Below are 22,570 nucleotides of genomic sequence, written 5' to 3'. Positions count from 1 at the left end.
CCGTGGTACCAGACCGCAAGGAAATTTCCATCTTTGTTTCCTGCCCTGGAAATAAGCCACCCGCCCATTGAACAGAGTCGACCCAGGATGTGAATAGGACTATCCTCCAGACGAAGTCCAAAGTCCAGCAGTTGAAGCAACTAGTGAGAAGGTTGAGAATATTATTAGACACATGAGAAGCAATGGTGCCCCTTGTTCTAATGGGCTACCTGTAAGCCTATTTAAATGTTACTGTTGGAGCAGCTGGAAGTATGGGTCGTGGAGCAAGACATCCTGCGTTTTTTTCAGTCTGGCTTCAGGGTAGGGCGTCAACCATGGATAGCACCATCGCACTATCTTTCCTGGGATATCAAGCTGTTCATAAGAATAGTTTACCTCTTTTTTTGTTTTTTCATTGGTTACAGTGCGGCATTAGATAGGGTTGATCAGGCAACCCTATGGAGGAAGCTGGATGCGTGGGGCTTACCCCCAATGTTGCTAAGTGCTGTAATCTCACTGTACTCTGGGACATGGGTCCAAGTGAAATCTGGGCCCTGTGCAGTTACCCGTAAAATTGAAACCAACTGTGGCATAAAGCAGGGCTGTGCCCTAGCCTCCTCTGCTGTTTAATTTGTACACAGCTGAGTTAGCGAAAGCTGTGTAGGCTGGCGCTCTGGTACCTCCCAAGTTAGGAAACACTAAATTGCAAATAATCCAATATGCGGATGATGTAGAACTCATAGAACACACCAAAGCAGGGATACAGAAGGCACTGAATGCTCTTAATACATTCACCCTAACCACCCACATCCAGGTTAACCAGGACAAAACAAAAGTCCAAATATTTGGTAAATGCCAGAACAAAACTAATGCAACCTGGTGCCAGAGCAACAAGACAATCAGTACAATGAGTAAGTACAACTACCTTGGTGTCTGGTTCAGTAAAAACGGTGCATTGGCTGCCCAAATAAGAGCTATTAAAAAGTTGGGAGCTGCCATCACATATAGGATTGGCCAACTAAATTGGTTACTAAGCAGTGCCTCGGCGGGCCCAATTTAAGGATAATGAAGGCGACACTCCTACCAACCCTTCAGCACGGCCACCAAGCCTTCCCAGGGGCCCTCCATTCAGTTTTGGAGCAAATCCACTGCAGCTTGTATAGAGAACTTTTCCAACAACAACGATACCCACGTCGCTCAAGTTTAAGGCTAGAACTAGGGCTTGTGTCCCAGTCACTTGATAGTCAAGCCTCTATGTTGAAATCTTACAGGAGGACCAGGAACACCGAAACCACTCCTGAAAGGGTCTACTTAAACATGTCTTTTATTCTCCAGGTAATCCCTGGTACAACCAAGTAAGGAATGGCATTATGACTCTCCAAATCGAACAACCCTCCAGCCTGGGGAGGTTCCGTAGTCTGCCTGGAAGAAAGCTATTAATCGGCAATTGAAGGAGTCCTCAAAGGAGAAAGACCTACTATTAGCAGGTCACTCAGCGCTTGTTCATGCTCTAAATAGGTCTTACTTTGCTGGGAAGCTGCAACCATATGTTCTGGAAGCCATAAATGCGGAACCACACAGACATTCTGTATGTGTGATGGCTAGTGCTGCCCAGAAAAGATTTTAATCCAGTTTGGGCAGGCCGTGGAGGCAAAAAGGACTGTAAACTATGTAACTATACATACGAGTCATGGTTACACCGGTTATGCTGCTGCCCCGCGTTAGCCCTTCAGAGGAGATTATTGATCAGACCAGTCTTCCTGGGCTTAGGTTCCCCTTAGTGCCAGGAAGCCTCCTTAATTTGTTTCACGAACATTGCCCCTTGACGCTGGCGAGATGTGCCAAATTTATCAAAATACTCAGGCAGCAGCTCTCCCCACCTGTGGCGGGTGCCTGTAAGCAAGGGTAACCATTGATAACCGAATATGCTCCCTGAGCACTGTTTGATAAGAAATCCTCTCCAGCATTTTGGGCAGGTTTCTTAATGTTAGTCCCGAATTGTTCATGGATGCACTGGCTGTTCACCTGACGGTACATTGCCTCTTTGCACAAGTGATCTTAAATCAAGTGCATTGTTTGCTCACCTGATTTGCATACTGGCTCATTGCACAAGATATTTTAAATATTTAATAGATTTGATGTGATTTTATCTGGCTGTAATGGTTTTTGTTAACTAAACAATAAACTTTCTACCTACCTACCTTATTTGCTTTTGATGCATCACTCATGAGATCACCACTTCCTTTTCTTCTCCATCTAACAACTGAAGCCCTGTAAAACAAGGAGCTTCAGCCTAGCAGGCGAAGCTGCTGAACGTCAGTCAACTACTGTGTTCCTTAGTTCTGGCAAATAATATCATCATATTTTATGGGTGAGGTGGTAGTGGCAGAACTTATTCACCAAGCCACCAGAATGTTTAATTTGTTGCACTAATTGCTGATATGCAAATCTACTGCAATGCAATCCATCTTGAGCAAAATCCAACTTCTCACCCTGTGCCTGGTCAAACATTTCGAAGCAAGAGGCTGTGTAAGCGATCCTGTTAATTGATATTGGGGTTGAGGTGTTGTGTGGAAGATATGAGAAGTACATTACTTTTTTATGAAATATCTACAGTCCACTACCTTCCAAATTATGTAGGTATTTGCTGATGGAACATTTAACAAGGTCAATATGCAGAACTGGAATATCCGTTAATTTCTAGTTTATTAATTATTGATAACCCCCATCAGAAATGTAACATTTAAAGCATTTTCCAATAATAGTCATATATCATATTTTTCATGTAACAAAACTTACACTGTAATTAGTATTTTAAATTGTATCAGCGGAATATGTCACATAAGATAAAGCATAATACAATTGCATCTGAAAATGGTTTAAACAACTAATTAATCCTATAATCATCATTTATTGTTGGGGGTGAGTAAATAAATAATGCTTTTGTAAAAACTCTAGATCAAGCTTCCCTTCGTTTAGGACAGACTAACAAAACATGATTGAGGATGTAAATAAGTCTTGCAGCAGGAGCAGCTGATGTCTTTAAAGCTTTCACATATCCTGTCCATATATCTGAATTTAATGCTAGAGCATTTGTGTAAAGTTCTTTAAAGAAAAATACGTTTCCATTGAATGGTTTATCAATATAAAAATGCTTCTCTATTGATGATCATTTGAAATGTATTGCCAAACGTGCGTGCTTAAAACATTCTTGACCTAGATTAAGTTCATTTAGTTCAGGATAAAGTCTACAACTGACGGCCAACACAGAGTCATGGCACTTATTCCTTGGTGATCTGGGCACAGCATTAGTGTTGGGAAAGAAGGGGGTGGAGGAGTGAGGCAAAGTTAGACAATCAAAGGCCTCCATCTGTTTGGCCGGATTCACCATCTCTCTGAAGTTGCTAGATTAGCTTGTTGCACGCTTCTCGACTATCTGCTTCAGTTGGCTTACTCAGGACCTTCACTCGTCGCCTGGAGCGCCTCGCGGCCGGTGCTGCCGCAGCGTGGAGGCAGGCCTCGAGGAAGGGCTCAGGTCCGGCATCCCAGGAAGTGCCTGCGGGTCCTACAGAGACTTCACAATGCAGGTCTTCTCCCGCCACACAAATTGGAGTCGAAACTGGTGTCCCCACTTGTATTTAATGTTCTTATCTCAAAGAAGATCCGTGAGGGGCCTAAGCTCCCTTCTGCGCTGTAGTGTCAGTGGGGAAAGGTCCTGGTAAAGCTACAGGCGGTGACCCTCAAATGTGATGGAGGGTTGATCTTGTGCCACAAACATAATAGTTTCTTTCCGGCGGTAGGAGTGGAGGTAGGTCAGTATGTCTTGCGGCTGTCCTAGCGTAGTGGACGGAGACCAGTGCTGTGTGCCCGATCTAAGACGATCTCCTCGTCGTGCAGCGAGGGGACAAACTGTTTGAAAAGGCGAATTAGGAAGCTGTGTAGGGAACCCCAAATTGCTTGGAGTGGAATGCCCCTGATCCGTATGTTGGAGCGGCGGGATCTGTTTTCCAGGTTTTCAACGCGGTATTAGAGATCTAAGTTGGCGTCACGGCAGGCCAACAATTCCTGCCGATGACCCTCCAGCTCCTCTTCACGTGCGTCCACTTAGGAGCAGACTTAGCAAAAATGTCCTTCACCGAGGGCTTCTTCTTTGCATTTTGAAAGGAAGACATACCATTGTGGTGGAACTGTGCCCCACCCTCCACTGTCACCCGCACTCAGCAGGGGGGTGCCTCGCTCAGGACCAGTGTGATCTCTGCGTGATACAGTGGAAGGGCTCCACCACTGCTGCACCACCCCCACCAGCGAGGGGACCCCACCAGCTGGCAGTCAATTATGCAGGATTGGTGGTCGACACCCCACTGCGCCTGGGTCACGCCCTAAAGACCAAATGTAATTGCCCCGCGTAGGAGCCAGGGGGGGTTTTCGCTGGTCACAATGGGTCCGTCTCCAGTGTCTGCGCCAACCGGGAGTGCCAGGGAGGGGGCTCTATGACTTAAAGGTGGGCTAGCTCACCCTCCGTCTGCCGCAGAGGTCACATGCCCAATCCTTACCTTCTAAGCCCCACTGGTAGGTCGTTGGGCCGATCCGTATAGGTCTGGCCGGCACAGTACAGGTGTTGCGCCCAGTCTTCTTGCAGACTGTTGCTGCCACTCATCCACATTTGGCTGCTCTCTACTACTGTCACAATCCAGGCAGCTGGAACGACGGGCCGGTGTGCTCCCCCACTCTACAGGTCAGGACAACGGGAGCCCCCCCAAAAAAGAGGTGCCCGGAAGGGACATCATGTCCAAGACACCCACGCTACAGATGCCGTGGGCCACACTCTCTGGGGCAGACGCCAGGTCTTCTATGGGCCCGCCCCCACAACCCCAACAGGGCTGCGAGGCTCCCGGACATGGTGGTGAGGAGAGGGGGGAGAGGGGTCCCATCCCAGCAGCCCACCGCAGGAGGCTCCGGATTCCCCGGGGTCCAAGTTTCACTGTCTGCTCGCTGGTGCTCTGCTCTGCCCCCTCCGATGGCCGCACTCTGTCCGGAGGCAACTTATCCCACCCTGCTCCGATGTCCCACGCCCCAGGCAAGCCGCCCCAGTGCAAAGCTTACTCAGCCCCTTCACTCTGCGTCTCTCAGCCCCCCGGCCCAGGTGTACTCAATTCAGTGGGGCTCAGATCGCAGGGGTTTCCTCAGGAGATGCGCCGAGTACACAGTGCAGGCTCAGGCCGTCCACCACTGAGCCACCGGCAGCTACGCCCCCTCTAAGGACTGCCGACAGCTTTAAACAGCTGGTCTGCTGGGCCCCCAGATGCGATGTTGTGATCGGGAGCGGGCGGGCCCCTCCCCGCTATGCCGTTGAGGCAGCCTCGGTGAGCGGCGTGCCCTACGGCCCACGTGGCGTCGCCCTGGCCGGTGTCTTCCTACGGCTCCAAGTCTCCAGGGGGCCCCTTACTTCTCGGGAGGTGTTGCGGTGATGTCCCCCACCCGGGTCACTCTAATTGGTGGCTGAGAGTGATGCGACTATTGGCCTGCAGGGTCTACAACGTCTGGCGTGTGGTGTCGGGCCCTAGGCCCACATGATGTTAAATGACTGACGCAGACACTAGGTAGTAGGGTACTGTAACTAGGCCCAGGGCACATGCGCCCGGCCCCCTTTATTAGCAGGGTCACCTGACTGGTGACGCCTGTGGTGGGTGGGTGTAACGTGTGGGTTAGCACTAGGCAAAACACTAGAACGTGTCCAGCCGGACACTACATCCCTCCCAAACTTTGATGAAAAGAAACAAACAAAAGTCCAACCTGTAAGAAAACAAATAAACAATAAGCAGCACCAAATGAGTCTCTTCAGGCTGTCAGCCAGGCAGCGCTAGAGCTTTGGACCGCATGGTCGGGATGCTTTAGTCCGCCTTGGAGATGAATTTCAGACCGGCCTGGTTTCGCGGTGTTGGAGTCTATTTACAAAGTTCAAGTATCAGTGCATCTGGAGCGGTGGTGGAGTCCACTCTGGAGATCTCGCAGGTGCTCAGGGTCCGGTGGACGATAAACCTAAGTTGTTGGGGAGGATCTCGGTGTATGAGGCCTTTCCTTGGTGGAGACGTTCTTGATGGTCTTTCTGGCTTCTGACACCCGAGCAACTTCAGACTTGCATCTCGTGCCTGGACTCCTCCATCACTGGAGCCTCCTGGAGGGCCTTCCTGCTGGGCTGCCATGAGACCGTATGTACTGTACGGGCTTCATGTAGGCCGCGCGAAGGCGTCGCTGAGGAACTGCCAACAGGACCACAGCCAAGTCGCTCATGGAGCCGCAGAGGGTGGTGTCTCGGGCTAGATGTTCTCGCCATCAGGACTCAGGTTCTAAGCCTTCCTCTGATGGTCTTTGGGTGACCAGTCTTTGACTGTGACCTCCATGCTTCCCGTGCCCGTCGTGGAACTGCTGCCGACGCATCTCTACTATTCAGATTCCCCTCTCACGAGAACTCAATCGAGGCCCTTGCCCCTGGATTGCCACGTGACCGCGTGGGTTGTGCGGGACTTTTCGTAGGCCGTACTGAGAGGTCGCTGCAGAACTCCCAACAGGGCCACGGCCAAGTCTTATGTAACCCCAAGGGTAGATATTCCAATGGTCGGGTATGCTCTACTTGGGCAGGCTTCAGGTTGACAGGGGCACACAGAAGGTTCCTGGGTGGCTCGCCTCATTGAACTCCAGTTGTCTGGAGCGTGGGGATCCACTCTGGTGGTGCAATGCTCCTTGGTGATGATGCACCTGGATGACGATGACAAAACAGTGATTTTTCTTCAGTTGGGCAACAGGCGGCTATCTATTGTCTTGGGTGACCTTGTGGAGTGAGGAGGACTAGAGGGACTTCACAGCCAGTGTCTTCGTCTTGCTGAGGCTGTTCTTCATCCGTGGCATCTGCGGTGAGGAGCAGGGATGCCGTCCGACTTGGACTGCCGATGCTTGCTACTGGACGGTCGAGCTGGGAAGGGTTGGAGAGAGAGACGCGGTTCGCGCTGGCTGCGGCTTACATTTGGTTCTACCATTGGACTGTCTCCAGGGACGTCGGTCTGGCTTCGGGCCTACATGGTCACACTGGGAAGCATTGGAGAGAGACACGGTTCGCGCTAGCTGCAGCTTACATTTGGTTACTCCCATTGGGCTGTCTCCAGGGATGTCGGTCTGGCTTGATGGCTGTCTGGTGTCTCTGGGTGCGCTCATCTTGTGGTGGTACGAGTCCTCTGTCCTGTCGCTCTGCTCCTTTTTCACCTGCGTACCTGTAGTGGTTGTCTGCCCTGTGGCGTCGTGCCACTGCTCTTTCTTCCTTAGCGCAGTGGCGTCCTGCCACTCTCTTTTCCTCCTTCGACCAGGTCATCACTTGGATGTGGCGTCCTGCCACATATCTCATGTTTACGTCACATGGACATCTTGCTGGTCACGTCCAGTTCTTGGGTCGGTCTTCACTGTTCTGCGGACCTGCTCCTTCCTCTTGGGGACCTTTCACGGGTACCATCCCCTCCTCAGGGATTTTGCGGTGCTCCTCTCCTCTTCTCTTCACTCGAGGGCGTTGTGCTTGTGCCTCGAGGCTGCGCCATCATGGCTGCGCTGTCGTGGCACTTGGTCCTGCCTCTCTTCGAGCATGCTTGGCGGAGTTGCTTGAGGTGCGACTGTGGCGTCCTGCCACGTGTTGCCTGACGTTAGAATGTACGTTGTGGTGGTGGCTTGCCACGTGGGGTGTGACTCTCCTCTTGCCTGTATTGGATCACTGGCGACTCCATCTTGAGGCAGTATGAGGGAGGACACTGTGCTGTCTTTTTGCCCACTGCGGGCATCGCTGGAACAGTGGAGATATGGATGCTCTCCATGCTGCTTTTAGCGTTGCTTCTTTTCTGTGGAGAGGTCTCTCTCTCCTGGGCGCCTTCTCGTGTTGTCAAGTTTCTAGATATCTGTGTCGCGCACCTCAGACTTCTCGCTCTTAGTCCTTCTTCAGAGCGCCCTCTTTTCACGCTTGGCGTGCTTGCTCTTCTGGCTTGCGGCGGTGCCTGTTCACCACTGGGGGGTGGGTGGAGCAATTCCTTTGCTTGCTGTGGAGTTGGACAGCCAATGGGGGTTTCGTGTTCCTGGCTGTTGTGCCTCACAGTCTCTCGCTGAGGTGCCTTGCATGGACACAAATGACTTCATGTTATGAGGTGGAACACTGGCAGCACCTGCTTGGCTGCACGTCAGTAACCTCTGGTTTTAGGCCTTGACAACTTTAAGCTTCTTGGGGCACTCTTTCTGCAGGGTGTACAGTCTCTCTTATTGAGGGACAGGGCACTGTCACTGTGGGATAATCTGTGCTGTAGGCAACAGGGGTTTTCCAGTTGCAGTGAGGGGGAGTGCTTAACACTTTCAGCAGGGCAGGCTCTTCCACTGACAGTTTCCGCTGCTGTCTGCACTTCGTGGGTGATCTGTTCAGGTCACTTACATGTAGCTGCAGTGCAGGGTGATATACTATTTCGACTTGCCTTGATTTCCTGCAATGTGGTGCCATATGAGAAAACGGCCACTAGATGGTGCTGCAGCGCTTCTGTTCTTGCCTTGGCTGCCGTTGGCTTCCCTGCATTGGCTCCTTGTGCGAATAACCAGTCTCTCACCCCTTCCCCTTGCTGTAATGTTGGCTAGTCTCCTTATTCACTGCGGACGGTGGGGGCAGGCGGCATTGTATTCTCCGATACTGCGACACCTGCTCACCTCACTTCTTGGCTTATGTATGGCAAAGTCACAGGGGGCACCATCTCTCTGGTGATTCGCGCAAGCATTGCATTGGGGGTCACATAGGAGCCAGTTGCTCGTCCTGGTGCAGTTCCTCGATTCTCGCTAGGTGGCGCTGTGGCCACCATGCTTCTCGTGCCACGTCAGCTGGCCTAGATGTTGGGCTCCGCAGGGCTGAACGCCCAGATGCAATGGGCAGACAGTGCTGATGCAAAAGGGCTGCACGTGTCGGGCACACTTTACTTTCACGCCTTTGGGGGAACTGGAGAGTCCTCTTAATGCTGGGCAGTTTGTATTTGTGCACCGCAGTGAACGCCGTCGGGGCTGCCTCGCAGTTACTCGGGGAAGCGGTCTATGGTGATGACCGCCAGGTGGCGCTAGAGTCATTGCAGGAGGCCGGGCAGCATTCTTAACGCTAAGGGCCTCATGGTATGCTGAGGATGCCGGTTCCTCGCTGCGTGTGCTTCTACTCGGCTCCCCTCCGGGACAGATGGCAGGGCAGTGAAGATCACGCTGTGGGTGTGGCAAGGCGGCTGTCTCGGCCTGGCCAAAGCACGCAAATCACCTAGCTAAGCGTGCTGCCACTTCAACTAGAGGCCCCAGCAGTCTTCCTAGCGCTGCGGGCCGTTCTTTCATTGGTGGGACGCTGTGTTCTGCTACAGACTGCACATGTTTCTTGCCCAGGCCGCACCACTTTTTCTGGGATCGGTGGGACAGCAGGCATCCGCCACAACTGGGATCGTGAAACGCTTCATGGTTTCTGTTATGTGGGAACTGCTCTGCCACGCTCCGTGCTGTCCGCAGCATTGGGGGAGGGCGCTTCTCCCCTTCTTTTTCGCGCTATGGCTGGCCGGGTCAGCTTACTGGTGCAGCATCATGCAGGGGGCACGGTGGTGTGTGTGTGTGTGTCTGTCAGACTTCTGCGAGTCATGCATGGTGCACCGGCCTCATTAGCGTCCTGCTGACAGCGCTATACAGGCTTATTTTTGCGTCTCACCAGTTTGCTCAGCCTTGCTGTAGGTGGACGGCAGTTGGGCATCCGACCGACCGTAGGAGTCGGACAGTCTCTTCTCTTCCACTGCAGGGTTGGTCAGGACTGGTGGCGGCTGCCAGGCACAAATAGCGGACACCGTTGGGTTCACTCTCTGGGGCCTTCTTGACCTCTCATGCCTTGTAAGCTTGCGCGCTGGCAGCAGTGCTGCGTGTCTTACATTCTGGATCTGCTTTCTCCGACCAGGGGTGGAAAACGGTGGCTAGCAAACATGCGGGGCCAGACCCCCTCGTCGCCAGTGTGGTGTCGGGCCCTAGGCCCACATGATGTTAAATGACTGACGCAGACACTAGGTAGTTGGGTACTGTGACTTGGCTCAGGGCATGTCTGCCTGGCCCCTTTCATTAGCACGGTCACCTGACTGGTGACGCCTGTGGTGGGTGGATGTAAAGTGTGGGTTAGCACTAGGCAAACACCAGAATGTGTCCAGCCGGACACTACACGGCGGAGCTCCGGGATATGCGACTTAGCTGGTCCCAATCTTTGACACGCCTCCCTTGCGCTGTCGAAGTTTTTATGGAGTTTGCTGTCTTATCAGAGTATTTTGGGGCATAATTTTATGTCCCCAGACCTGTCTTCTTCTGAAAAGGCTACATTTGTATGAGAACTCTTAGCTAGTAGATCAAGTGATTAGATGCCTATACCTCTGAGAAATGTTTTGCTCTGAAACTTCATGAAGAGCACAACATCATTGGTTTTGTTTGACTTAGTATTCTTCCCGTGAAGCCTTTGTAGTTCTTTTTCTCAATAGCTGTATTTAATTTTCCAGGTTCCTTAAAGGGTCAGCATACTGTGTTCTTATTAGTTTTTCTACCTGAGTTTTTAGCCCTTGTGCCATTTTGTCATTAGCGGCTTCCCTCTTCTGTTTACTTTTTATATGTGATCTTGAGGGCTTGAATTCACGTATGAAGTTTTCTTTTTATTTGATACAGGGGAATGAAGTTAATTGCCCAAGCATAAAGTCACTTTTTCGACAGAAGCTGTGGACCAGAAAATTGTGAGCTTTTTCTTCTAACTAAAATTTCACCTTCCTTCAAGTTTCATTCCAGGCACATTTTTCACAGATCTTGATAAGGCTTTGGAGTATAGCATGATCACTCTTCTGATGAATATCATCTTAGCTAGTGTGCTTCTCAGGATATTACATCTTGTTCCGTGCAGCATACTCTCAATCTTGCAATATTTGTGGTTTTATCATTGAAGTCTCCAACTGTTAGGAGATCTTATCTTGCTTTGTTCATCCAAATATCTTTTGGCAATTTAAGAGGTTGAATTTGTATCACAATTTGTTACTGGAGGAATGCAAAACATTATACAGTAGTAGCTTAGGTCCATTAGAGTGTGGCAAATACATATTTCGTGGACGAAGATGATTTATTGTCCTAAATAGCCCAAATTTGTTGGTAAAAAAAAAACTATGAGATCCTTTCTTCTGAGTTATCTTTAGTGTGCAGATAGTTTAGAACTAAAGTTTTTGCTTCTCTTCCTTCTTTCACTAGTTGAATCCTTATACACCATGCAGCTTCAGCTATTGTAGTTTATGAGGCTATTGCCATTGGGCTTAGTTCTTGCATCTGATGTGGGGAAATATTCAATCTGGTAGAAAGACCCAAGTCAGTATTCTGAGCATTCAATATAATATCACTTCCCATCTTTTTTAGATGATCAATATTTACTGAAAGTAACTTTAAGGCTGCCTTCGAAACAAATTCAGGCCAGGCCATTGGTAACATATATTGTCCATAGTATCAAATAGTCTTTAAATATGTAGTTATATTTTTGGAAGGAATTACTTGTAATTATTTCAATAGCAATTACTGGTGTATTGCGTTGTCTGGGTTGCCTTTATTGTCATTAAACAGAAATGTGAAGTCGATATGCAATCTAGTTCAGCTGTACATATCTGCCTTGCCACCTGTCTATCATTTCCACTGGTATTTTTATTATTAGGGTGCTCTTTATTGTAATCTTCTTTTGTATAAATTATGGGGCAACTGGATTTAGCTTTCTTAACCTCGGTTTGTACCCAGCCATATGCAAATCAATATTGACCCTGCTCCTTATGGGACAGTCCAGCCTGTACTGGAATACAAGCAACCCAGGAATGTTTCGACCGAGTAATGGGATCATCAGCTTGGTACAGCTTGGCATGGTTCCAATTTTTGTGAACCAGAATTTGTTCCCTTGACACTTTCAGGCATTTACTAACATGGATGTTTCTTGCATGTCGGAATTTGAGTTTGCTGGACCTCTTTTTCCTGAATCATCTCCTTTTTCAGTTTCTTCTCTTGTGTTTTGTCTTAATAGTTATCTTATTTTTTTCTTGCTTTGAAAAACAGTAACACATATTGGGTAAATGATATAGTAATAGTTTTAAGTTAGACCATGTTGCTTTCTTTGAGGTCAGATTTTTTTCACAGAAATGGTTCCACAAGCAGTATACATGAGTTCAAGAATCGGTAAACTTTCCCCGAGACTCCTTTTTAGGTCTCGTGAGCCAAAGGCTCTAAGAGACATTTTATATCTGGGCTTTTTAAAGTGCTGCCGTGGCCTAAAGCTACAGTGCACGTGAACGTGCACGCGCGCAGCGCCATGTGTCTTTCCTCCGTAGGGATCGTAATCACGATCACTTTCACTTTCGCGGGCTCCTCTGTTGCTGGCATTCCCCCCTCCCTTCTCGCCCAGCCCGTCTTGTTTCTTCTTCTCATTTTCACGGACGCATGGGAAGGCTCTCCTTACAGCACAGCTGCTCTCCCTGCTTTTCCATGTTGAGTGTGAGTGGAAACAGGGCTGTAAATTTTGCCACAGTGCCCACTGTCATGATTTATTAATTGCGCTTATTATTTTTGTACATTCAATGTTTTTTGGGCTGTTATCAAAGACGGAACGAAACAACAACTAATCGCGGCCAGCTAGACCTCGATAGCGTTTATCGGCGATGTTGCCAGCTAGACCTCGATAGCGTTTATCGGCGATGTTTCTCTGGGCGGGCGCCGGGCTGTGAGGGCAGCTGTCCACGGCCCCGCGCCTTTTAACATGCAAAAGGGGTCTCGTAGCAATGTCTTTTAAGCAGTGCCTTTTAAAGGACTCGGTTACGATGCTGGTGCGGTGCTGTGAGGCCCAGTCGCTGCATTTGCAGGGGCATTGCTTCAGGGGGTGTTACACGTCCCTAATAAATGTCGATAGCGTTTATCGGCGATGTTTCTCTGGGCGGGCGCCGGGCTGTGAGGGCAGCTGTCCACGGCCCCGCGCCTTTTAACATGCAAAAGGGGTCTCGTAGCAATGTCTTTTAAGCAGTGCCTTTTAAAGGACTCGGTTACGATGCTGGTGCGGTGCTGTGAGGCCCAGTCGCTGCATTTGCAGGGGCATTGCTTCAGGGGGTGTTACACGTCCCTAATAAATGTATTTTCTAGCAAATAGTTGGGTACAGTTGCTTTCTGTCGGATATGTTGAGGGGTCCGTCAGATTTCACCTAGGATTTTTACATACACACACAGATACAATACAAAAACACACACTCTCTCAATCGCTCCTCTGTTTTTAAGTTGTAAAGACTGTTTATTTACAACATATTGTCTTTGAAATAATCCTAACAATCCACACTGCTATCCCTTTCCACTGCCCCTTAGTCCCCTCATTTATTTTTTATTTATTTATTTATTTATAAAGTTTTTTATAGCGCTAGCTAGACCCGTTGGTATCCGAGCGCTTTACATATACAAAGGAAAAGAAAAAAACCATGCCCGTGCTCTGCTTCCTAAACAATGTATTTTACCGTGATATGCCCAGAGTGATTGTTGGGAATTTTGTGAGACACATCCTCTAATCTTACTGACCAAGCTACGCCCCTGTGCATTTGCACGAAAACAGCGATTAGATGGGTATTTCAAGTGCTCTTAGGTGTGAAGTGAGCCCTGCCCATTCATGAATGAAAAGCAGGGTATCCTGCAGGGCTCACAATAAAAGACAGAACACGTTGCATCACAATAGGATGATATCTGCACAAATAGCCAAAAGGCTAAGGAATTAGTGTATACTATACTACAGATACATTGTACATAACGTGGCTAGAAGCTGTACAGTGGCGAATAGCCAGACTATTTCAATAAGAATTTGTGACTTTAAGAAGAAGTGACCAGTTAAACATATTTACGATATGAAAGGGACAATTCTATGGGGAGAATAATAATGCACCCAAGAAGAGAGAAGGTCGCGCCGTACCAACAGTTCTTGTCTTGAATGCCTGCTCAGTGTAGAGATGCCAAACCCTTTGTTTTAGCCAAACCTACATATACTGTGTATTCCATCAAAGGTGGGACAATATCAGCATTTGCGAAGGGCCTGCCTTTGTTAGAACATCAGCAGATCACACTGCCTTCTTTATTGTATGGAGTAATTTGTACAGGAACTGGTGAGAAGTCAGGCAGCAGTTTTGAGGCAGCTAAACTCCTTTAAGTTAGTAGCTGTTTGGAGAAGGAAGGAGTCCTACAGTTATGTGGCGATGCTGACAGAGATGAGGCAGAGGATCGAAAAGGGCCAATAGTGAACGATAAACCAGTTCAGCTATTGAAATAACATGCCATTTCCTTGCACAGAAAGTAGTTTTAACTTTTGATACCAAATTGGATCATGTTTACAAGCGTTTCTCTTTGTACAAAAGAATACAGTGGTTCTCATCGGTTTCACACATTTCTGATAATTGGTGAAATCACTATACGTAATTAATGCTTATGATTACACATGTGACGCTTACTCATCTTAATTGTTTGTGGGTCATTTTTATAACATTAGACAATTACTATTTTCACATTCGCTCATATTAATTCAGAGGCAATGTTTGGAGGCCATAACATTTGTCAGTTTCTCCGTTCATCCCCGCGTGACACCCGATCCAGCGCGCTCTGGTTTCTCTCTGATCTCGAGTCAGAGCTTCTTAAAAGCTTTTTTGTGAACACACCTGAGCTCTTGGTAAACTGCATTAAACAAACAAACATTTGCAATGCATTAGGTCTCGCATTTACGCGAGTTTGAGCTATTGACATTGTAAATAACAATGCCTATTGGCATTGTCATTTACAATGCCAATAGCTTTAACTTGTGTAACTGCGAGACCTATTGCATTGCAAATGCTTGTTGATTCTTTTTGTCAAGAATTGCCTTTGCTGGAGCTCTGTTGTACATTGATCATTATTATGAGTTACTCCATAGTTTGTTTTTCCTTACTATTATAGCTGGTGGGAGAATAATTATGGGCTTATGTTATCGGTCTGAGTTGCAACTGACTGTTTAAATGTGGCTTGGGTCGTTGGCATCCTTTTAGTATCCGTAGAAATCAGGGAACCAATAATTTGGCTTAGTATTGTAGACATGTAGTTTCCTCATACACCTTTTTATACCTATTAACTTGAGTATGGAATATGAAATGTGTTTTAGGTAGCTCACTATGCCTGCAGTCTGTATTTCATATTGTGGAGCATCAGAAAAAAGTTGCCATAGGAGAAAAGGGTATAAAAAGACGACAGAAAAATCGTTAGGAATTTCATCATGTTCTAATAGAGTACTATGTGCATAGTCATTAAAAGAAAAATGTATTTATTTTCAGATGGCTACTGTATTACTTATGCAAAAAATAAATTAAAGTTAATCCACTTCCCTACAGCTACATTATGGTATGTGGCTCATGTTGGACAGCCAATGACTTCTTGGCTCTAAAGCAATACCATAGCTAAGAGAACAGATACCAGTCAGAATTTGTTGCATCACTGACCTCATATGTGAGACAAGTCTATTGAATGCACAACGAACACTAATATTCCTTGCGTGTACCAGACTGTCTGTTCAAGCACTTGACTCAAATACCAAAATGGTACACACACCTTGAGCATACAGTTCTAAAAGTTGCTATGGTTACTAGGTGAAGCTATATAGAGAGCATCCACCTGCCAGGAAACTAGTTTTTCAATGCATCTAAGTAAGTCAAATGATTTCCTTAAAATATTACTGATCTCTTTCTTGGTGGCACCTGTATGAACTGATGGCAAAGACATGCTGGAAGAGACACCATATATCCTTTGACTGTTGTCACTTCTAGCGGCACTGCACAATCACCCACATCACCTAGGATACGTTTGGTCCCCAAAGGACCTCATGAATGAAGGGGGTGAGCCTGAGGGTGCGAGAGAGTTCATAAGCCCAGGCTTGTGGGTTGACAATGTTTCACAAGATAAAAAGATGCACATGGCAGACAGCATAACTGAGCTCCTTTATTGCCAAAGGTGAATAACTAACTTTTCTTAAACTTTTGTTTCTACACTAATACTTCATCTGTCCTTTCTTTCAAAATCTGCTTCCTTCTTTCATCTTTGGGGTTGGTTGCTATACGTCATCTTTGAATACAGACGGAGACCATTGAGTTATAGAACATCGTTCAGTGAAAAGCTCTTCCAGAGGACAAGGGCAGCTGGACGTGCATCAAGGTATATAGTGCTTGGAATTCAAAAGGTGTCCAATCAAACTAAGTCACTGTCATTGATTGTTGCTCTGTAATGTGCATATAATTTGGATAGTGCATACTGTAAAAATGCGTCATCTTAAAAACTGAAATAGAAATATAGTGAGTCACGTTTTCTGACACAGATCACTATTAAGGCAATGTGTACGCCCTTCTGTGATGAGTACAAACTGCAACGTACATGCTAAGTTTGCAATATAGTGGTTGTCCTATAAATAATCAGTTGCAAAAATGAGATCTACGTTCGTGATTTAATGTTCTTTCTGGTGGGCATATATGTAGTTAGTGTACTACCTTAGGCAGATCAGTGAGTTTTTTCTATTTTATCAATTTTCTCCTGCAGCACACGTTATCACGCTCAGAAATTTCCCTCCAAGCCCTCTAACTATCAGCAGAAGTGTGGAATGAAAAATTTCCTTGCTAATGTAACAAAGTTTCAATTTTTTTAAGGACTCGGAGGCCAGGTTTATGCCCTCTATTCTTCACTTTATTACTCAGCAGCCATTATTTAACAACAGACTACATTTCCCATCAAACCAAGGGAAACTATAGTCAACAAACAACCAATAATCAATGTCCTTAGTCCACCAATCATGGTACTCCAGCACCCATGTAGTCTGCTCTCACTATGAGGTGAGCCATATCCAGCACAGGCTTGAAATAAAACCTTTTGACGGTAGATTCCGAAGACCAAACAGCCGCATTGAGAATGTCCTCTAAGCGGGCGCCCAAGCCAAATTCTTTTGAAACTATGGCCCCTCTGACTGAGTGGGCCCCAAAATTCCTGAGGCTGATTCCAGCCTCCTGCATGACCCACCGGACCCATCTAGCAATGGTCGGGGAAGATACCGCCTTAAAAGTCTTACGGAGACATATGAGGAGTTGACGTTCTCCCTGGGGGCGGAACTCTTCATTCATTTCCTCTTAAGCTTTCAAACAGCGAAACACGCATAGCTTTGGACAATCCGGAAACTCTGGATAGGAAACCATTCTGGTGTGACACTTTGTCCGCCGGTTGATAGTGAAAGTCACTCCCGAAGGGTTGAATATCCAGTGGAAGCTAAATGTGCCAGGAAATTCAGAATATGCACTACATCCGTGTCCACGGGATTGAAACCCCTTCGCAGACACCAACGGGACCATGTGCCCCAAGCGGATCTATAGCGCTTGATGGTGCTGTCAGCCCAAGCATTGGACATGTGGTCTTCAGCCGCTGCCGACAGGCCCAGGATTTTCCACCGTCTCCAGTAATCCTCCATGCTACCAGACGCAACGAGTGGAGCATGACAAGAGGATGAGGATCTCCATCGGGATTTAGAAGAAACTGAGGAAACAGGGGGAGTAGGATTGGAGAATCCCTGGAAAGTTCCAGAAGAACCAGAAACCAAACCTGAGATCGCCACAGACACAGAGGAGAGAGGACTACTAGCTCTGCACTCTGGCGCCGGACTTGGACAGTCACTCTGGTCAGCATTGCGAAGGGTGGGAACGCATAGCCCACTTCCGAAGCCCAATCCTGGAGAAAGGCATCCGTAGACAGTCGTTCGGTCGGAGCACGTCCCTGAGAAGATGGATGCCCTCCATCTTGAAGTGGCGGTACACTAGCCACTCGTTGAAACTGCTTAGGTTGATAACCGGGCGCTTGCCCCCGTCAAGAAACCCGAGGGTGAAGTTCTGAGGGAACTATGTCCCCTTTGGCGAGGAGAGAAGAAACCTCTGTGTCTACGAGCAAAGCGTCTTGTCGAGAGAATTGCAGAGGGTGCGGTCTGATGCACTGTGAAGGGACTCCCAGGTATTCTATGTGGAAACCCTGAATGGTTTGTAGGACTCACTGATCCCTCGTGACAGAAGTCCGGGCCTGGTAAATATTCCCCAGCCGCCCCCTTATTTTTACATGGGAAGAAGGGAATAGACTCACCGTTGGAAGAGGAAGCAACTACTCTGACGCCTAGACCTTTGCCTCTTCTTCCTCTCGTTGGGTAAAAGTTACCGAAACGTATTTGTTCTTTATACTGCCCTTTTGCGGAGCCTTGCCCACGTGGTTGGTTGTTGGTGCCTCGGCCGGATGAGTGGCCCCTGCCTCAACCGCCCCCCCAGGAAACCCGAGGGAAAACCTTTCTGATGGTAGTTTGAGCTCTATCAAGGGAAGTAAAGGTATTAACGAAATTTCTCAGCTCTTTAACGAATGGTTCACCGAACAAACCGCCCTGGGCCACCACACCTGCTTCTGAGTCCGCTAGGTCCCCCAGTTTGGGGTCAAGTTTAATCAGGAGAGCGCTCCATCGCTCTGTTGAAATGGGGCAGTTGGCATTGCACAGGAACACTATAGCTCTCTGGGCCCATCCTGACAAGGACCTCGGGGAGATGAGGGATCCTGAAGATTTTGCTTCCTCCGCCATGTCTAAAATCTTGGTCAAAGGGCCAAGGACATCCAAAAGCTTGTCTGGCCAAGCCCGCCAGGACCTATCAATACCCTTTTTGGGGTCTCGCATAAACTTTTTCAGAAAAGTCGCCATGCGGTTGTCTCTCCCCGGAGTCAGGGCGACCTTGCCCGCCAAAGAGGGCCTAGGACTTTCTGCTCACAGGCAGTTACATGCGTCTTTATCCAGGGGTTTCCTGCTTCGTTGTGCCACATACTCCGCTACATTGTCTGCTGGAGCCCAGTCCGAGGAATGAGAATGCATGATCTTGTCCGGATCAAACATGTCCGAAACGTCGGGCAGTGGGGCGGATTCGAATGGGACGCAGGGCCCAGGAAATTGGTCAGCTGACCCAGAGATGGGAGGAAGAACAGGGGGTTGCCCCTGTGGCAAGCTGGGTTGCGTAGCAAGAAAAGCCTGCTTAAGCTTGTCAAAAGCGTCACGTAGGCGTTTGGCTGGTGGAGGAGAGGTCACAGGTACAGCCACGGGCGGGGGAGCAGTAGCCGCCGGGATGGTCACAACGCGCGCTAGTGCATGGTCAATGCGCTTTGTAAGCCGGTCTTCCAGGGGAGCCATTGCTTTCCCCACTGCCCGATATATAGAGGTATCCACAGCCTCATAAAACTCTTCATCCCATTGGAGGTTTTTCAGGGCATCATCCCCTCCATAGGAATCGTTGTCATATTCAAACTCCATGACCCCAGCCAGAAGAGTCAAAATATCCTATAAGGTCTGGGTGTCAGACACAACAGGAGGGCAAAGCTCCAGTTAGGAAGGGCTGGGTGTCAACCGTGTAATAGGGCGAGAAAAACTTGCAATTAAGCAGGCAAAAGGGGTTAAAGAACCCGGCCACCAATGTCTGGCGGAAATCAAATTTAAAACACAACCTCAAGACTGGCCTGGGAATCGGTGCCCAACCAGCGCAAAACGTGAGCGATAATACAGACCCAGAGGGCGTGAGGTATCAAAGCTGTTACCAGACTCCACTAAATGCCTAATGGAGCGTGGTAGTTACAGCGAGGGCCGCCGGAAATGAACGTTGAAAAGGCAGCCCACTCGCGTAATCTCCTCAGGCCAGGAAAACCCCCGACTATGGCGCGTCGCACAGACCCTTCAGGGTTTAAAATGCGCGCGCCGTAGAAACTCCTGCCGCGCCCCTTGACGGGCGGTGGAGTGCGGGGCACACCAGACGAGCCGCGTAGGAGTGGAAGCTCCCGTGGCTCAAAACCACACACGGGCGGGCATTCGCCACAAGGCAAAAACCACAAGAGACACCAGGCGAACGCGGTAGCTGCCGCGTCATTAACCGGCTAACAATGACAGCACTAAAAGGAAGGCCGTAAGGGCCAGAAGAAAGAAATACAGTCGCGCGCTGTGGAAAGCAATATCCAAACATTCAGAATAAATCAGCAGGGAAATAATAAACTGCACATAGCTGAAACGCCATACAGCTCAGCGCTTACACGCGCAATATGTAAAATCACAAAATTACGCCATAAAGCCACAAATATCAATATGAGAGGAATGAGGAAAGCACTTAACCCGGCTGCTGAGCAGCGAAGAAAGAGGAGGAAGGGCCAGTGAGAGCAGACTACATGGGTGCTGGAGGACCTTGGTTGGTGGACTAAGGACATTGCTTATTGGTTGTTTGTTGACTACAGTTTCCCTTGGTTTGATGGGAAATGTAGTCTGTTGTTAAATAAAGGCTGCTGAGTAATAAAGTGAAGAATAGAAGGCATAATCCTCGCCTCCAGTCCTGACATAGAATTCGATACGATTTCTACTTGTCCAAGGGATCGGATGTGCAGTGATCTCACAGATAACAGCAGTGTATATCAGAGCTTCAATAAGTGCCTCTGATTGTTTGAAGGCTTATATAAGAGTTTGGACTCTAGTAGGGCTCTAATTTTTCCTCATTTCTCAGTTCTACTTACAATGGCCAGTAGTAGGTTTGGAGTGCCTTGCAAGTCTGTGTGCACCCAAAAACTTACATTTTTAGGGATTCACCAACCACTTCCTTTACTGGAATGTTTTACATTTTTTCCTGATAATGGCAGGAGTAAAGCATTTTCCTAGGAGGAGAAAAAAGCGAGTGTGTGTATGAAATGTGAATTTGCTGTTACACAGCAGATTCTTGCATGAGCAAATACATGTGTTAGAATTAGGCCACAAATTAAATTTCAGGAGGCTCGTAATATTGGCCTTAAAGGTTTTACATTAATTCTTTTATCAGTATTTTTTTTATTTTAAAGTATATTTTGGCATGCATCAATCTTTCTTACCAATTTTACTAAATGATGCCTAGAGCAAATGATATTCAAAGTTGCACTGGAGTTTAGCAAAGTGTTTTTTTAAGTTGAAGATTTTTTTGTGTAGTTTATTTTGATCGCAAATAGTAACTAATTTTGCTTTAATGCTTGTGCATCTCTTAGCATATAATCAGAGAGCATTCTGCAAGTATTATAAATAACCTCAAATTGTTAAATTATGCACACATGGTTACACATTTTTGTACTGGAATGAAAAATTTCCTAGCTTTCGTAACGGAAAGTTTCAATTCTATTAATGACTTGGAGGTGAGGATTAGGCTTTTCTTTCTTCTATTTATTCAATAGCAGCCTTAGAAAATACCAGTGAACAACAATAGGACTTTATTTCCCATGAAACCTATGGAAAAACAACCATGTTATGTAACAGTCCATTGTCCAATCAGGTGCCTCCTGGTAACATAACAGCCCATACTCTGTGCTGGACGTCTTCTTTCTTCCTGCGACAAAAGACGAGCACCAGAATTCCTAGTCCTGTTTCGACGACTCTGTCCCTGCAGGCAGAAAAAAGGAGTCGTAAAATCTGAAAATCAAAATCATCAGCACAGTAGCAAACCACACTCATAACCGAACAGGAAAATGCTTTACTTACGCCTGACGACACTTACGCCTAACGACACATCCCGATGAGCCCGGGTGGGTCCAGGAGTATCCTGAGGGCGGGCTAATCCTTGCCTCCGAGTCCTTAATAGAATTGAAACTTTCCATTACGAAAGCTAGGAGATTTTTCATTCTATGTCAGGACCCGAGGATTAGGCTAGTTTAAAGCTTATCAACCACCAGAGACGTAATGGAGGCGACTGGCTTGAAGTAAAACCTCTTAAAGTTTGAGTCAGAAGACCAGTCTGCCGTGTTCAAAATGCCCCCAAGCGTGCTCCCAGCATAAAAGCCTTAGATGCCATAGCACCCCTCGCGGAGTGTGCTCCGAAGGCTTTGGTATTGATGCGGGCCTCAACCATCACCCAGCGAATCCATCTAACAATGGTCAGGGAGGAGACCGCCCGAAAAGGCTTCCGCAAGGCAATCAGGAGCTGACGTTCCCCATGTGGGTGAATGTCCTCAGTCATGGTTCATAAGCTCTGATACATCTGACAACGCAGAGTTTGGGACATTCAGGGAAACCTGGATAGGAAATAACCAGAGACTGGGTTTTGGTGCGCTTGGACACATGGAAGGTGACGCTCTCCGGCGTGAAGGATCTCCCTGTAATATTCAGGGCCCGTACATCCGACACCCGTCTACAGGACACCAAACACAACAACATAGCCAGCTTCGAAGACCGCTGCTTCCGTGACCGGTATTTGTTGCTAGGCCATTCCGACAAGAAGTGCAATACCTTATTCAAATCCCAGAGCACCGAGTATCGCGGTTCTGGGGGAAGGGAAAGGTGAATACCTCGGAGGAGCTTCCTCACCAGTGTGTGGCCACCCATGGGATGATACGCCACCACCGAGTGTTCTGCCGAGATTGCCGAACGGAACGTAATAATCGTTCTGTACGCCAACCCTTCCGAAGCCAGGGAGGCCAGAAAATTCAGGAT

At 47.8% G+C, this 22,570-nt stretch overlaps 1 protein-coding gene across 3 annotated transcripts in view; it reads left to right on the top strand.

Moving 5' to 3' along the window:
- The window catches only part of LRCH2 (leucine rich repeats and calponin homology domain containing 2), a 1,103,616-nt gene that overhangs the window by 653,049 nt on the left and 427,997 nt on the right, over positions 1-22,570 (top strand). The window contains exon 12 of one of the 3 annotated variants that reach the window (XM_085607857.1): positions 16,171-16,248. The exons of the other annotated variants lie outside the window; for them this stretch is intronic. Coding sequence (XP_085463983.1) covers positions 16,171-16,248 — 78 coding nt within the window. The remainder of the gene's footprint in view (positions 1-16,170; positions 16,249-22,570) is intronic. 3 annotated transcript variants of the gene reach the window in all.

The sequence above is a fragment of the Triturus cristatus genome, chromosome 5_2 (assembly GCF_964204655.1).
Source record: "Triturus cristatus chromosome 5_2, aTriCri1.1, whole genome shotgun sequence".
In the NCBI taxonomy this organism is placed as follows: Eukaryota; Metazoa; Chordata; class Amphibia; order Caudata; family Salamandridae; genus Triturus; species Triturus cristatus.
The sequence above is the reverse complement of the archived record's forward strand: the minus strand, read 5'-3'. Positions and strand labels throughout refer to the sequence as shown.